This window comes from Ambystoma mexicanum, chromosome 2p, assembly GCF_040938575.1.
Source record: "Ambystoma mexicanum isolate Mex_15411 chromosome 2p, UKY_AmexF1_1, whole genome shotgun sequence".
NCBI classification, from domain to species: Eukaryota; Metazoa; Chordata; class Amphibia; order Caudata; family Ambystomatidae; genus Ambystoma; species Ambystoma mexicanum.
Genome location: NC_090923.1, coordinates 1,449,877,896 through 1,449,895,647, shown reverse-complemented (window position 1 = coordinate 1,449,895,647; position 17,752 = coordinate 1,449,877,896). Strand labels below are relative to the sequence as shown.

Below are 17,752 nucleotides of genomic sequence, written 5' to 3'. Positions count from 1 at the left end.
CCTACCATCAGCTACTACTCCAAACATCCACACTGTCTGACTGGGTCTCTAAGCTAATATAGCTTTCTGACCCATCCCATCGGATTGGGATTCCTGTGGGGGTCTGTACCCGTTGATGGGAATGATTATTAGGTTTGGATAGCGTCTGCCTAATTGCTTCACCTATGTATATTTTGGGCCTTTTTATTGGACCGAGCCTTTAAGGGGTTGGCCCGCCATCTTGGATTTTCCTCCTGTCCTCGGTGTATCCCCTGGCTCCTCATGGTCGTTTCCAGGTGTAAAGTGTCACAGGAGTGGGTACTTGTATTCCGCTGGTCACATGTATTTGAAATGGAGGTTAGCATAATGACCCCATGTCTGAACTTGTCATTGTTACGCTTGCACTACATAAAAGTAAAATCTCTGTTAATTGCTAGAGTGTTCTTGCTACAAGATACAACAGAAAGATTCAGTATGTCTCTGATTTTGTGGGGTATCTGCACGAGGGCAACCAAAAATCTGGTGCAGCTCTGATGTCAATGTCAATTTCCAGACAGTCCTGTAAGACCATCTGTGTGTCTCTGATGTTCATGTGGGTCCACTGCCTGAGTGCCGTAAAACGAACATGAGTACCTCCACTGTCTCTGAGTGGAATCACAGAATGAGTTCCATGAACAAATGCAATGTGTGGGTGTGAGGAACTGGTGCAGAGGGAATTTAATTAATTTGCTACATTTTGTTCTTCGCTTGTAGATTTCAAAGGGACAGTGTCTGAAGACGTCTTAGCCTCATGAATACATAAAGCTTTTCACTTTGGAAATGAGGAAGCATGTCATTATTCATTTCAAAATGGTTCAACTTCCTTAAAGGAAGCTTCTCCCCTTAAAGGAACATTGTACTTTGAGGGTCTCATTTGACAGTCCTCTGCCCCACAGTGGGCTGTAAGAGAGGGTGACCAGGGGATCCTCTCCATACAACCCACCTACCCATCCACTAGCTTCAGGAGTAACCCGGCCCTCTCTGTCATCCCACTAGATGTTCCGAGAGTTTTACAGGGGGTTTTGTCACATTGGACAAAGCCTAAGAAAAGTCAAGCGAAAACAATTTTGGCTCTGGATAAAAGCCTGACTTCTTACATTGACTTACATCACTATCACAGCACTGCATGGTATACCTGCATTCATCGTTACATGATATACCTCCTCATAATCCTGCCTAGCATACCACTAAATATAGCTGTATGGCCTACCTGCAAACAGTGCTGCATCTCACACCTGCACTCATCATAATGACATGGATAAAAAATGATTAACCTGCAGTCCCCTCTCTATCATATTGGGGCATGCAGAAGAACTGTAAGAGCGCTTGATGCCCACCTTTGTTATTCTATTATCTTTAGGATGTTTAAAAATCCCTGTATTATCCATCGATGAAACAGAGATGAAACTAAGAACATTCCAGGATGGCCTAAGGGATGAGGCATGCTTTGCAGAGATTGGTGAGAGGGATAGGTCTATCTGAAACATCATCCACATTTAGAGGGCAAGGCCTTGCAGAGCTGCGTATGGTTTACAGGCTCTTCTCAATTGTCATCCATATTGCTAGAGCAAGGTCTTCCAGAGTGAGATGCGTTGGACCCGTACATTCTCAATCATTGCCCTATTGAGAGAGCACCGCCTGTTATGGTTTTAAGAGTTTGGTACCATGTTTATTGGATGTAACAGGATAGTTAGATCAGTGAGAGGGGAATGTGTTGCATCCATGTCTGTCACCATGCACTATGCAATATGACACCGGACTCCATTTGGGATCAACCAGATATCCATATTTACTATCTTTATCAAGGGGATTAAAACAAGGTTGGCAAACTCAAAATTGAAGCAGGATCTTTCTAAGAAGGCCATGATGGTTTTGTCCTTGATGGAGCCGGGTATCTTCCTCCTAAGGGGCGAAGAAGGCAAGGATGACAGTAAATATTGGAAAGAAGAATACAGTGATGGGAGGTGGTTATGGAGGGAGAAGGAATTTGAGTAAAATGATGAGTGGCTGTTACAGGTACTGATAAAGGAATTGGGGGAGTGGAGAGCAGGAAGACGATCAGGAGACCAGGAGGAGAATTTGGTGCAGGTTCTAAGCTGCATATGGTTACAAGAGGACCTAGGCCAATTCTGGTTGAGAGAAGTGGAGGATCAGCGGAGAGAGGTACGAGCTAGACACAACCTAAAGTGACCATCCTAGGGAGAATTACAGTACTTTCCTATTTTGTGACCTACCGCATGTACACTTAACCCACCATACCCCCAACCCCCTGAGATGCAGAGGCTCCATGGAGGCAGAGTGCAGTGAGGTGTCGACGCTGGTGATCCGATCCTTTGCAGGATACCGTTACTGAGGGCATCATAGTCTGTTCTGCCATCAACATTGAGGACTTAACTGGTAAGTAGCCGGGAGAAGTGTTGGGGCCAGACAGTCTTTTTGCATCAGATGGCCACCATTATTCTTTCGAAGACTTAAATGAATACCCTGGATTCTCCCCTTTCATGTGTTTCTGTAGAAGGAACCCTTTTTGGCACCAGTGTTCTGCACTGTAGGTGTCCTAGGAGGGCCAATTGCCCAGTTAATGAAATGTTCAGGGTTGGTGTTTCATCTTTGCCTCCAGATCCCCCTAGATATGAAATTCCTGCGGCAGTCTTCCTTCCGGCATGACCTGGTACTCCCTGCCCATAAAGGTTGTTAGGTAGAAGTGCCACCGAGACCCCCAGTTCTCCTTGGTCTTCCTTCAGTGTGGGCTTGTGTAGGATGTCAGGCTGGATGAACAGGCAATGTGGTTGCATTTGATCCTGCTTCGCCAGAGTCTCTCTGAATGAAGCCTGGTTCGAGATACTGTCCCCAACAGCTCCCACTCCAGATTACTGTCTTAATCTTCCAGGGTCTCAAAGGTAGTTTTTGGACAGTTGGAGTAGAGTTTCCACCTTTTGGATTGGAAGGGTGCCCCAGAAAATGTGGTGATAATTTGGAGAGAGTCCTGATTTGGTGTTGTTCCTGCTTTCCCTTCCCAAGACTACTTTGGGTCCAAGGGACAGGGCCAACTCTATAATCCTGTGTTTATTATTTTTCCTATGACCACTTCCCACTTGCTCCCTGTGCTTAGCTCTCTGATGTTTCCAGCATGTGATTTACTGACTGGGAGCACACAGGGTAAGCTTGTGGAGTACTTTGTTTCGCTGAACCTGTGTGGAAAATGTAGCATTGTATCCTTGGCATGAGACCCTCTTGCCAGTAAATATAAAATAAAATATAAATATACTTGTGTATGAGCGCGATATAAATAAAATATCCTATCATATCCACTGAAACTGTTCTTCCTGCACGGAACTCTTTCTGAATTGGGGAAGGCACACACTCATAACGTTGTATCGACGGAACTGCAGTTACTCTGGAACCATTGAACTCCTGAAAGAGTCCTTTGATGTTCCAGAGGAAGTTGTAAAAGTACTTAATTACTCGCTAGCATCAACAAGTGCAGAGAAACCCCTTTCCTTAATGGGAAAGCTTCAAGTTGGGTCTGCTCAAGGAGAGCTGTAGGCTCTCGAAGTTGGGCAGAGGGCGTAGTAGTGTTATCCTGCACAATCCCACAAGGGGTTCGGGTAAGGACAGGGCTGTAACGACTGGGCTGCCCTACTGAGTCAGTGTAGTGGCGAAGGTCTACAACCCCAAGGCTGATCTAAGGTGCAGCGCTGTGACTGTTCCCTGCCATGTGATGCAGACCAAAGTGGTGTGACCAGGGGATCCTAACATATACCACCGCGGGGGCCCAACATCTGCTGCTGGGGTAGCACCCAGCCCCCTGAGTTACCTTTTTGCTGGTTCTTAATACCAGGCAGGTGTCTTCAACTGTCTTTCAATAAATCTCTGTGATCTGTGCTAAGGAAAGGGTCAGATGTTTCCTCTTGCTGACGCTGTATTTTTATCTTTAGCGACAAGACTGGAAAATTTCCGGACTATCCAGAGGATGAGGACGGAGGATCCAGTATAATCTTTGCCGAGAAGACCCCAGAAGAGGTAGTGGAGAGAATATTTTATTTTCGTGGAATTTTGCAAATAAGTGCATCTTATGGATGAATAATTCTATGCATGGTGCAATGCGGCTCACTTACTTTATATGGGATTTCTTTGTCTAACACCAATGTTTTGTCCGGAGATTCCCTTTTTACTGCCATAGATTATGGTGTATTCTGCATCACTTGTTCAGGATTACTTTAATACTGTCCTTTCCAGGTGTCAATCCTCACTGCACTGTTGATCCCTTTAACCTGTAAAAGGAGATTCCCTGCTTTCGGTCGGGAATTGGAGGAGAGGTCTCAGTCAAATTCTTGTCTGTATGTTAAACGTTTAGAGTAAATAACTTCAGCCCTTGAAGATAAAGCTCTGTCCCCGAAGATCTTGCGTTTGAATATCGTGCAGAATGCATGTCATTACAATTGCTTCAGGGCACGTCTCCAGAATTTGACAGAGCTTTTTTGAGGAGGCAGGTTAGTAAGGGAAGAGCAGTGTTTTCACATGTTTAACGATCTACCCATTTTGACAATTAATCCCAGACCACATCACCATGAAGAATTATTCTTATGATTCCAATGCCTGTAAGTGGCTGCACACTTACCACGCCAGTATCTGAAGTATAGTTCAAATGTGTCCATGATCACCAAAGCGTTGCACCATATTCTTGTGAGGTTCTTACCATCTGTATTTGTGACTCATGATTAGTTGCAACAAGCTTGCCAATTATACACTGCACATTAGATGCCTACTAGTGTAATTGCGTGGTGGGCAAGTCTTGCCCTTATTAGTGTGTCTCCCAGTACATTCATCATAGCTGACCCTGGCGGAGTGTGGACAGAGTGTTAGGTGCAGAGGACCGATTGCATGAGTCTTTCTCCAATTTCTACTTTCCATTGGAAGCAGCATCTTTCACCATTAAACCTTAGTTCACAGCGGAGCGTGTGCAGAGTGTGGACAGAGTGTTAGGTGCAGGGGACAGACTGCACGAGTCTTTCTCCACTTTCTACTTTCCATTGGAGGTGGCATCTTTCACCATTTAAACCTCTGTTCTCAGCGGAGCGTGTGCAGAGTGTGGACAGAGTGTTAGGTGCAGGGGACAGACTGCACAAGTCTTTCTCCACTTTCTACTTTCCATTGGAGGTGGCATCTTTCACCATAAAACCTCTGTTCTCAGCGGAGCGTGTGCGGAGTGTGGACAGAGTGTTAGGTGCAGGGGACAGACTGCACAAGTCTTTCTCCACTTTCTACTTTCCATTGGAAGTGGCATCTTTCACCATAAAACCTCTGTTCTCAGCGGAGCGTGTGCGGAGTGTGGACAGAGTGTTAGGTGCAGGGGACAGACTGCACAAGTCTTTCTCCACTTTCTACTTTCCATTGGAGGTGGCATCTTTCATCATAAAACCTCTGTTCTCAGCGGAGCGTGTGCAGAGTGTGGACAGAGTGTTAGGTGCAGGGGACAGACTGCACAAGTCTTTCTCCACTTTCTACTTTCCATTGGAGGTGGCATCTTTCACCATAAAACCTCTGTTCTCATCGGAGCGTGTGCGGAGTCTGGACAGAGTTTTAGGTGTTGGGTGGCTGGGGGCTGCTGCAGGATTTCACCTGCCCCCTGCTGAACCTTGCTGTTCACAGCTTTCAGTTTGAGAGGAAATTGAGGAGGAGTAGCCAACTCAAACATCCTGTATGGACGCTGCAAAGTACTTTCGGGAGTTCCTTTAGCACCCTGATTGTGGGCATCAAAACACAATAACAACGAACGCTGACTTGAAAGAATATCAAACCATAAGTAGATCTGGTGATTTGTACTATTGTGCTTCTGTACATAATGTGACTTGAGTGAGGGGCAAAATACACTGTGTCAGCTCTTCGAGACCCACCACCACTCACTGTTAAAGTCTGCCTATGGAATTGAAACAGGTAAACCCTCATATGTGGCGCCAAGTCCATCTGTTGGTTGACATTTCACACGAACTTGCGCATTTGAAGTCTGCCCCCCCCTGCCGAGTCAAAGATCCCACAGGAAAGGGACCTGCCGGCAAAGGATGCAGCAAGCTGGCAGGGCGACTCTGGGAAAGGCATAGAATGCAAAGACTTACGTAAAGTTTTAAAAGCCAAAAAACGGACTCTGAAAAATTACTGGTGAACCCGGTTTATCCACAGCCCACGAACTTACATATAGATGACATTCTCAAAAAACGAAATGTGCTGAATAGAACATTGAGCTGGACACAAGCATTTGATCATGACCCCCAAGTGAGGCAACACGTCATGAGAACAATGAATTGACGGATGCAGAAATTCTGTTGATTTTGCAATGGTGAAAGGGGAAGCACATCAAGTGGAGTTAAGTTTTTCAAGCAAAACAGAGGTCCTGAAAGGTCTCAAATAGTGCATGTACAGCGATAAAGCAAAAACATACCAGGGGAACTGAAGACAAATTGAGAGACCGAGCACAGGTATAAAACACACCCAAAATACTCAGAATGAAATGACTGTTACTTCTGAGACAAATAAGGAGCATATGATAACAGTGGGGAAAAAAACATTGGGAAAATGGACATCTCCCCCCTTGAAACCAGCCTTGGTTCCACTGATACACTCCTTTTTTTACTAGCACTATAAGCAAATATAAACCATAGGAAAATGAAGTAAAGGAAAAAAAAGAAGAGCAATTACACATCAAAGGTCTCATGTGACCGTATGGGTACCTCTGGTAAAGAAGGGGAGAAAAAGAAGTAAAAAAGAACAATTAAGAAACGGAGGGAAAAATTATAAGAAGCAATAATAATAACTGTGGCCTCACTCCTCTGATCCAAGGATGATTGGAAGAAACACCCAATTAGGGGAAAAGCTAAAAGCATGGGTTCTCCATCTCATCAGCATCTTGTTTGGAAGATTCCGTTTTCTCTCCACGAAATCAAAATGATAGCAGAACCTCACTAAATTCAACTCCATTTCAGGTGCACTGTAACATGATGGCGGCTCTAAATATCTCTGTGGCCCCAGCTGTTTAGGTGATCAATGATAATTATAAAATTATAAAGACCAGGCTACCTTAATGGCAATAGTTCACTCCAAGTACATTTTCGTGTAACCATTCATTTTTTTTTTTTTTTACTTTCTTTATTGGTACACTTGGCAACACACGGTACAACTTCACAAATTAGTAAGATAACAATACAATTGTCATATATAATGGGACTGGTCGTGCTGAATCGTGAAGCTCGCAGATTGCATTATGGCACAGAAGGGGTCATGTGATTGTAAAGTTGCATGTCCATGTGGCTCATGCAGTCTGGGTCGAATAGCATGAAAGCAGTTCACTTCTATAGTGGGAATTGTGGTGTATCTAGTTCCGCTGTTGTGCACCAGAGGTACGATTTGAATGGACCCCAAATATCCTTTGGTCTGGATTTGGGTGGTTGCATGTGTGTGCATTGTACCTCCATGTCATTAGCCCATATCACATCCTTTAGCCAGTGGTATTTGTTTGTAGCATTCACACTAGTCCGGCGTAGAAGGATGAGCACTTGACCAACAAAATACACAGTCGTACAAATCTACCCACATTCCCCAATGGAGGATCAGAAATATGGAACAAGCAAAGTAATGGGAGAGGGGTAAAAATGTTCTCTGTCATTTCTGACAGAATCTTACACACATCACTCCAAAAGGCTGCAAGTTGCGGACAGTCCCATAAAATATGGAAGTATTTAGCATGGGGAGATTTACAGCACGGACATGCCCCAGTCCCCTCATTGGAAAACATGCACAACCTATCTGGGGTTTATTGATAACGATGTAGTAATTTTATTTGCAATAACTGAAATCAGGAGTTATATGACACCCTGCGTGTTTGTGCGCACATGTCTGACCATAGTTCGTCAGTGACATCGATCTGGAGGTCTTCAACCCACTTAGCTCGTGCATTGTGACACGGTGTGTGCAAGTGGGTTTGGATTAGGCGATACAGGGTAGATACACGACTTGTATTGTCCCCCACTGTCAGGACCAATTCTAACTTTGTATCATTAGGGGATTGGATCCGGAAGCAGCTCCATAATTTCCTGCACGCTCTTCGCAGTCCCAAATACAGCAGCCACTGTGAGGACGCATTGTGTTCAAGCCCAGGGGCATCCGTAGTTTGTATGAAGTTGTCCTCCCTATACAGATACCCCAGTGCGTGGAACCGTTGGCGCTCCCAGGTACCGCATGAGCCTGCACCGACTCGCGGAAGGGAAGGGACACAGTTCCAGAGTGGGAAGTTTTCGTGGTATGGGTCGTGTGTGCCTGTCTCATCTCATATTTTTCGCCAAGCTAGTGCTGTGGTGCTTGCAGGGTCGAATCCACAGTCGTCTGTGAATCTATCAGGCAGAACCAGCGATCGTAGGTCTCTATCTCCTGCAGAGTATTGTTCAAGCTGTGTATGGGTTGTGGGTGGGCTATCTCCAAACCAGCAAGCCGCAAATTGTGCCTGCATGGCCATCCAGTATAAAAGGAAGTTGGGACACACAAATCCGCCCTTATCATATGATTGCGCTAGTGTGCCCCATTTCACTCACACTGCCCTGGAGTGCCAGACGAATTTGCAAATTTCACTTTCTAATTCTTGAAAGAATGGGCGCCCAGGCCATATCGGTATGTTAAGGAAGAAATATAAGAGTTTAGGAAGAAGAATCATTTTGAGGAGCGCTATCTTGCCGGCTATCGTAATGGGAAGATGGGGCCAGCGGGACAGCTTAGATCGCAGGTGGGTCATGTATATTCCGTTACGGTCATGTAGTTTTGGGCAATGCCCTGCAACTGTTACCCCTAGATAGCGCATGGACTCTGAAGCCCACTTGAATCCCTGTAGGTCCTCGGATTGGGTGGTGGTGTCCGTGAGGGGAAAACGTTCTGATTTGCCACAATTCACCCTAAGGCCTGATAACTCTTCAAAATGTAGGATGTCCTCTATTACAGGTCGTATATGTGTTTGAGGGTGTTGAATATATACCAGTGCACCATCTGCATAAGCAAGACTATCTGTGGTTCACCTGCTATTCTGATCCCTCAGTGCCCATGCCAGAGCCTAATCATGTCCGCCATTGGTTCTATAATGTTAGCAAATATCAGAGGTGACAATGGGCAACCTTGGCGGGTGCCTCTACCGATTTCAAATCGATGGGAGAGCAACCCGTTTGTATTAACCCTGGCCGTTGGTGCTGTGTATAGGAGGCGTAAGGCCTCAAGGAGCCCCTGACCAAAACCGCATTTGGTCAATACGGTGTGCATGAATCGCCATGATACAGTGTCAAACGCTTTTTTAATTTCTAACGTGGCCACCACAGCTTGAGCCCCAGTATCTATTTGTGCTAATATATTGAAGAGGCGACGTAGGTTCAATGCCGTGGACCTGCCCGGGATGAATCCTGATTGATCCGGGTGAATAATGTGCAGCATAATTGACATCAGCCTAGTGGCCAGGATTTTCGCGAACACCTTTACATCCGTGTTAATTAAGGATAGAGGCGATAGGATCCGCATTGGTCCGCAAGCTTTTCGGGTTTCAGCAAGACCGTAATAACTGCCTTTCGCTTGGTGTTAGGGAGTGATAGAGATATGAGGGATTCCGCGATATGAGCGATTCCTGCCAGACCTGGAGGAAGTATGGAGCCAGGGCTTCCTTATAGCATTTATAAAAATCGACTGTGAGACCTTCAAGTATCAGGGGCTTTTCGAGGTGGCAGATGGTCTATCGCCTGAGTAACGTTGGATATGGAGATCGGGAGGTCTAGTGGAGCCCTGGTATCCTGCGATATCTGACTAAGTGCAATATATCAATTTCTTCCTGTGTACATGTGTCTTTGTTAGCGTATAAATCATTGTAAAACCCAGCAAATACCTCATTGATGGCTGCGGGAGTTTGAACTGAGTCCCCTGAGGTGTTCGTTATATGTGTGATACACCGGTTGCCGTTCTCTTGCCTTGCCTTGCCATGCGAGTGAGTAATCTGCCAGGTCTGTCCCCCTCCCCGTATCTCCTAGCGGGCATCAGGGAGTCAAAGAACTTGACCTCGTGGTCAGCATGTGTCCTAAAAGGGTCTATGACCTCTTTGATCTGTGCTCACGTGGCAGTAGTGGGACTATTAGCTAGTTCACATACCAACCTCTGTAGCTCACCTTCGCTTTCTGCTATGTTGTGTTGGATGGTCTAAGGGACACTGAACTCAGTCGATATCGCTATTTCCCAGATGTAGGCCTTAAAAGCTTCCCAGAGCACACCAGCAGAAGATATTGAGCCTACATTTTGGTCTAAGAATAGCTGCACATGTTTATCAATGGTAGAGGCAAACACCACATCCCGAACCGCCAGCGGTTTAAAGCGCCAGTTGCTGCGGGGCTTGGTGAACTTTGGCAATGTTAGGGAGATAGTGACTGGGGAATGGTCTGAGTAGGTGCGAGGCAGCATGTTGGCGTTGCTAACCCCTCCCAGTAATGTTTCAGTGATAAGCCACATGTCAATACGGGAGTGGGAGTCATGGACCGACAAATAAAAGGAGTAAGAACGGTCTTTGTTATGTAATGACCTCCAAGCGTCTACCAGGCCTAGGGTATGCATGCCCTCTGTAATCGTAGTGGTTGCTGGTGTAAGCGCTCTATGGACGTGGGCGGATCTGTCCAGTTACAAATCTAAGATAGTATTAAAGTCACCCCCCACAGTACAGGCATTGGTGGATATCTGGCTAGTTCCTCTAGGATTTCTGTGTAAAATTGATGGTCGTCCATGTTAGGGCCATAAACATTCAGTTGCAGTATTTCTCTCCCCGCAAGGACACCGTACACTAAAACATATCTGCCTAGAGGGTCTGCCTTTGCATGCTTGCATTGGAATTGGAGAGATTTGTGTATCATGGTCATGACCCCTCTGGCTTGTGAGGAGTATGTAGTGTAGAAGTGGTTACCCCCCAGTTTTTAGGAAACCCATTGCATGTTACAGCAAGAGCGTGGGTTTCCTGCAAATATATAATTTGGGCTTTGTGCCTTTCAATGTGTAGGTGTATCTTACGCCGCTTATTGGGATTCCCTAGGCCCCCGACATTCCAACTTAGGCAGGATATGTCTCCCATTTGGGTGCGGGTAATTAATGGTGCCTCCATTAATATGTAGATCAGGCCCTCTGTGTCTTCAAGGTCCCACTTGTAATTCTCATTATCTCAGTTGTCGGTGCAGTGTGTACGAAGTGCTTTTTTTATCAAACTTAACAAAACCCTCACACACCCCTCCCGCATTGTCCCCAGAACTAGGGAGATGATACCCCCCAAGAAACATCCCAAACTGTAAATGCAACATTGCATGGGGGAGTTGGTGCACGGGGTCATCCGGGCCAGCACAGGACTTAGGTAAAAATAAAGAGTATAAGTGTTCACATACTTCTCACATGATTGCCTCTGTCGCGGGGCGGCACGCCCTCCATCTTTTGTTGATTCCCAAATATGAGGGCTACGATTCTTAACACCATAGTGGATGATACACCGGTAGTATTTCAGGCGCACCATTTTCTGTGTGCAGTAAATCATAGGAATAGTGTGGTCTGGGGCGGTTAGGTCGCCCTTTAAAAGATAGTTCTCAGGAACCATGTTTGTAGGTCAGAGCGTCGGTAGTGTGTTATCTAGAAACTTCATGGCCTCTTCGGGTAGCATGATAAAGAAGGTCTTGTTGTTCCACTCAACACGTGACTTGGCAGGATATAGCATTGAATACTTTACATTGTGTTCACACAGCCGCTTCTTAACCGCTAAAAAGGATTTGCTCTCCTGTTGAACAGCTACTGTAAAATCGGGATAGATATGTATTCTGTTGGACCCCAACATCAGGTCCCCTTGTTCACGGGCGGACCGCAGGATCGCGTCCCGGTCACGGTAGTTATGAACACAACCAATAATGGGTCATGGAGGTTCCCCAGGTGTTGGTCTGGGAGCCAGGCATCTGTGTGCCCGCACATTTGCAAACTGCAGTGATAGCATTGGGTTTCCCAGGAGTGGCAGTAGGGTGTTCTCAATCCACTGCTCCAAGGCTTGTTCGGAATTGCTCTCGGGGACTCGTATGACGCAAATCGTATTACGACAAGAGCGTGATTCTAGATCGTCATTCTTTCTTTAAACCTGGAGTATGCGCCTGGAGAGTGTAGCGAGTTTGTTTGTCATGGTGGATACGTCATCTTCCACTGTGCTCACTCTTGTTTCAGCTTCAACCAGTCGCTGATCATTTTTGTCAATGCGAGTTTTGATTGAGACTATGGTGATGGTCATAACGTCCAGCTTGCTGTGCACCTTGGCAAACCCCTCCTGCATGCACGCCATCATACGTTGGGTTTCAGTGAGCTGCATTGGTGTTGTTTCTGGTTCCTTGCTTGTGGGCGTTCCGCTGGTGGTCAGTTGTTTAGATGCGGATTTGGTGTACTGGCTCATAAAGCGTCTATTTTTAGCACTTCCCTTAGTCACAGTGTGCAGGAGCAGGGAGTGCAATCCCTCTTCTAGATCATCCCAAGGGGGCCAGTGCTCTGACCAGGTGGTCTGTTCTCTCGTTATGGTGGTAGATCGATGATTTTCTATATGATGTTTAGTTGCAGGTGGTGGGAATAGCCCTTGGGTAGCAGAGTGGGGCAGAGCGGGTTTTCCAAACCTCAATCGAGTCCCTCTACAGTGCAGGGTAGTCAGAGCACAAGGTTGTAGAGGAGGTCCCAAATAAAGCCTGCACTCCCATCGCCCATTTTGAAGTACCAGGAACGTTCACACCAAAATATGTGACGGATGAGCAAATAAACCAGCAGAGAGCCACAGTAGGGCTCTGCCCAGTACCCATCAGAAGAGCAACACCTATTGAAGTATCAATACCCAGACAACCATGGACAGTAAGGTATCCATTGAGAAAACCCTACCAACAAATGAGACGAAATGAAGATTGCCTAAGTACCGTCCCGGAAGAAACCAAAAAGGCCTTAATGGAAGACGAATGGTGACGTCACAGATAGAACAAATGATGAACCAAGAATGACACAAAGAGATGAAACGCCGTGAGAAAAGATATTGTGAGCTTAAAGTGATAGAAAGCTATCAAAGCGTAAGAGAGTTAAGATGTAAGCAAAATGAATACAATCGATCAGTTTACGCCTGTACATATGCTTGGAACATCAGGAAAGCTAAGAAAACAATGCAGCTTGCTTTGCTAAGTAGAAGAATAGTGCGGCAAGCGCCATAATACATAATCTACCTCAAAACGAAGCACATTATTATAAGTGCGATTCCACTTTGCACGAAAAGCAGAATCAACTCAGGTTACTAGAGGCCAAAAAAGACAAGATTCATATTCTAGCAAAATGAGAAGAGGCGGATGAATCGAAACTCAGCAGATGCAACTCGTGCCAGGAGAGCCAAGGCCATACCAATAGAAGGAACGAACAGTAGCTACATCTAATTGAAAGTTAAGAAAAGAATATCCTGTCTTTGAAAGGTCAAGATAAGGAAGCGTAGGCAGGTGGCAAGCCGAATAAGAATTAAATACACAAATTGAAAGAAACTAGGCAAACTCACGGTGTCTGCATCACTTGACCATCCGAGTGAAGAGAAGCACAAATTCACACCTACGCTTGGCATCCGCCCAGGAAGAGATATTGGAACTTTCACAGACAGAACATGCAGTTTCCAACCACAGTAACATAATTGACATATAGTTGTTGAAGTGATGATTGATTGTAACTTTAATTGGAGGAAGGCCGGGTAGCTGAGGGGGCACCCTGCACCTGGCTGACCATTCTGCGTGCTGCTAAGTAAAGTGAAAATGTATGCATGGGGTTGGTGCCAACCCAATCCCAATGGACCAAATCATCTAGGGTCCTATAGTTAGTAGAACCAATGGGACGTTGTACTTTTAGTGACGTCTACAGTAGTCATTTTGAAAGAAGGGCTTAGACGCCCACCTGACAGTATTTACCCAATCCCCTCACTCTGTTACCATATACAGATATAGTACCTATATCAAAGTTACCTTTTTCTAGCCAATAGCATTGCATGTTAACTTTTAAGTGTAACACGTCATTATGATGAGTTTTGGGTAGAAATGGCACTGTTTGTATGAAGTTCGTTGGAGTTGAAGCGAGACAGACTATCGCATCACTGCGGATTGCCATGACTCCCCGTCTTTTGTACTTGTCATTAAACGGACTCCCTTTGCCAAACCATTGAGTTGTCCTTATTGATTGGTGTTGGAGTAATACATTTGCACCCCCATCCATCTCAAGGTGCAGCTATCTCGTCTTAAAGTACTTAGGAGCAAACCTCGACTCTATGGGCCGGCCGGGGGTCTCATGAGTACAAGGTTATGCCAGTGGTGCGTGAGGTGACTGTCTTTTCACTAGGTGTTGGTGTCCATCCTCACTATGGTTATCAGTAGGCGGACAGTGTTGGTTGCCCCCCCAGTTGTTGTGCATATGCTCATCAGGAATCACCTAAGCGTGCTGTAGAGCTTGACTTATGTTAGTGGTCAAGTCATTGGGCAGAGTTGCATCCGCAGGTTTCACTCTCTGGGCCCCACTAGGTGAAGAATTGAGGGAGGGGCCACAATGTCCCCATGAGCTGCTTCACGCCAGAGCTGGGCTAGTGGTTATTAGAGGTGCTCCATGATGAGGCTCCCCTGAGACACAGCGCATGGTAGTGAAAAGGCTGCTGAGTGGTGCAGTGCCCGTGGTCTCAGTTGTTTCTCATGTGCAGGATGATGTGAGGGATCAATTGCGCCCTGTGGTGTGAATTAGCCCAGGGTTTATGGTTTGTAACTTCCCAGAAATATGGGCGGGTGGAGGTACCACCCGCAACATGGGTGCAGGAAAATGGGCCACTTCGTAGTGTTGGAATGCCTCTTCAACAGTGCCAGTGCCCGGGCTCCAGCTGGGTGCTGCAGAGTATTTCTAGCAGCAGGGGCGGGGGCTGGGGCCACCTCGGGTGCACTCAGTAGGGGACAGGGGCCCTTCAACTCCCACCCTGGCCCCCAGAGTCTCACTGTGTCAGGCTGGTTGAATCTGCCCTCCATCGAGGCTCCACACACAGCGCGGGCAGGGTTGAGCTCTCCATCCCTCACTGTTGCTCCGGAGGGCACAAGTTCCCCGTCCCTCGCTGCATCTCCGGAGCGGGTAGCACGTCCCTCGCCTCTTATCACCATTCAGGGCTTGAAAAAGGTCTGTGGGCAGCTAGATTTGTTAGGGAGCTTGCCTCGTGGATGTGGGCGCTGAAAAGTTAGCTGAATGAAGTCGGATTTCGCCCTAGCTGGCCTCAGACGACCGATGCTCTACACGGGAGTGGCCATCTTGTCCGTTGCGTAACAGCGCCCCCCAGAATCACTAATTTCTTTGCTTTAATCAAGAGTCGACCAGGAATCTAGCTCTGTCACACTAAAAAATAAGTTACAAGAAACTGTAAATGCAGAGAGAGCTGATCAAAAACTTTCACTAGGAACACTGTGGAAATACTGAAGGATCATGAGCATAATAATCAAAAAGGGAAAGAAGTTAAGCAACAGTCAAGTTCATCACACGCAAATATTGGGACCTCAAAAGGAGAAGCACTAGTATGTGAGACCTTAATACAACACTGATCTACACCTGGGAAATCCCTGTTGATTAGCTCCACTCAAAAGGAATTGCCGACCAGAAAGGATCTTGTGGACTTGGAAAGCTCGAGCATGATAAAGCGTGCGTTCCCCAAGAAAGATTGGATGGGCCCTAAAAATGTGACCACGATAAATGGAACAGCTCCTATACTGAATCAGAAAACTCCAAAAGACTAGGAAAAGCAACATCTGATATCAATTGAGAGGAGTGAGCTTGCGATTGAAATAAAAGAGAGAAATTCCGATCCGGTGTTCCAGAAATTGGAGAAATCGAGCTCTAGACATGGAACGAAAGATCTTAAACAAACAAATAAAAACTTAAATCCCTTGCATCCTAGATAGCCTAAATCCAATGGAGCACGTGCCTTTTTCCAAAATATTTCATATCCGGTGAAAAGCATAAATCCTGCTTTAACAACTAAGAAGAAAGAAACAATGAGAAATGTTGGATTTTGGGATTTATTGACTTTGGGAAGCGCTCCAACTGAGAGTGCGGAAGTCCAGGATACACAGGAGGGCCAAGTCACCAATGAGGAGAGTGACATGATTAATTTGTCAATATACCCGATTGAAGATAGTGAGGATGAGTTGGGGAATAACCAAACTTAAACAGACAGTGGGGTATGTTGAGACATTTCCTGAGACTAGGGACCAGATGTATGAGGAGGATGAAATACGAGAGGGTGTATCAGCTTTGTTCTTAACAATGGGAGAATAGTGGAATGCAATTGATAAGTCACTGAAACAGTGGGTGAATGGAGCAAGGCAAGTCGAAACAGATATCTGCCAAACCATGGGAAGGAAAGAGCAGGAGGTTGGGAAGCCCAAAGAAGCAAATACATCTTCTCTGAAACCAAATAGAACACATGGTGAGAAACAAGAGGAACAAATGAGCCCTGGGAAAAAGGAAGCCATGTATTCACCAATGAAGTATGGGAGAACCACCAAATGTCTTGGACTTGACTTGACATACGAAAAAGAGAAGGGAAACAATTTACAATTTCTGAGATATGATAAAATGGAAAAAGGAAATTTGAAAAAAAGATAGCAGTCAGAACTCATCGTCTTTGAATCATGATAATCTCCTTCGGCTGTTTCATCATATTCTGTTGTGTCCCAGAGGTGGAATCAACAGATAAAGTGATTCTTCACTTATGCTCTGATGGAGTACAAACAACATTATTGGAAACAGCTAACTCCCTCCTGCCCTTGAGATTCGAGCTATAAGAGGAAACAGAACAGCCGCTGTCAGGTCTAAGAAGGGACGAAAGGGTTTCAACCACAGAAGCCTAATAGATCGACCCTCCCACCGTGGTTGGTACGGGTGTCTGAATGTAAAAACACAGATAACCACGTGGCAGCCAATGGGGGGAAGACGGAGTTAGGGAAAGGGTGTGGATTGACAAAGGGAAGATAGGGAATAGACAACATGCATATATATATATATGTATATAACACAGAACAGCAAATACTGAAACCCCTGTATACCTGTCTACTGCCTGAATGTACTAACGCATGAACTTGGGTTCTTAATTACCCTACACCCTACCCCTGACCATACCCATGACTCTGACCATGGAGATATCACATGTAGCAGACATAAAGCAACACCAACTGTATGGTACACACCAGGGAATACTCCCTACATGAATTCAACATGACACATGGCCCTGTGGGCTGACATTTAACATAAACAAACAGAAACAAAGCACATAAATCGTGACATTCCTGTCTTGCCCCTTCCCATATGATAGTGAATCTTCTCTGCACGGAGAGTATTGCCTCATACTCCCAGTGTAACCCGTGTAACTTGCACTGGTTTACATTAACTCATAAGTCTCTCAAATGTAGCACACCATATAGTGTTCTCAAAGTTCACATGAATACTAGGAGGTACTTATTTTAGCGTCCGGGTGCCTCGCAAGAACACCCAGACATCAGGAACTGTCGCCGTGAAGCGCCGTAGCCTCAACGTGCTACTGCTGCGCATAGTCTGCAGGCAGCGATAGGAATGAAGGCACACCCGTGGCCCGCGTAGACAACAACTTGCCGGAGGCTGCTGCGGGACTCACGAA

At 45.9% G+C, this 17,752-nt stretch overlaps 1 protein-coding gene across 1 annotated transcript in view; it reads left to right on the top strand.

The window, feature by feature from the left end:
- IQCA1L (IQ motif containing with AAA domain 1 like) overlaps window positions 1–17,752 on the top strand; it is a 1,109,403-nt gene that overhangs the window by 696,553 nt on the left and 395,098 nt on the right. Inside the window, exon 7 of the mRNA XM_069646014.1 lies at window positions 3,957–4,041. Within this exon, the coding sequence (XP_069502115.1) occupies window positions 3,957–4,041 (85 nt within the window). The remainder of the gene's footprint in view (window positions 1–3,956; window positions 4,042–17,752) is intronic.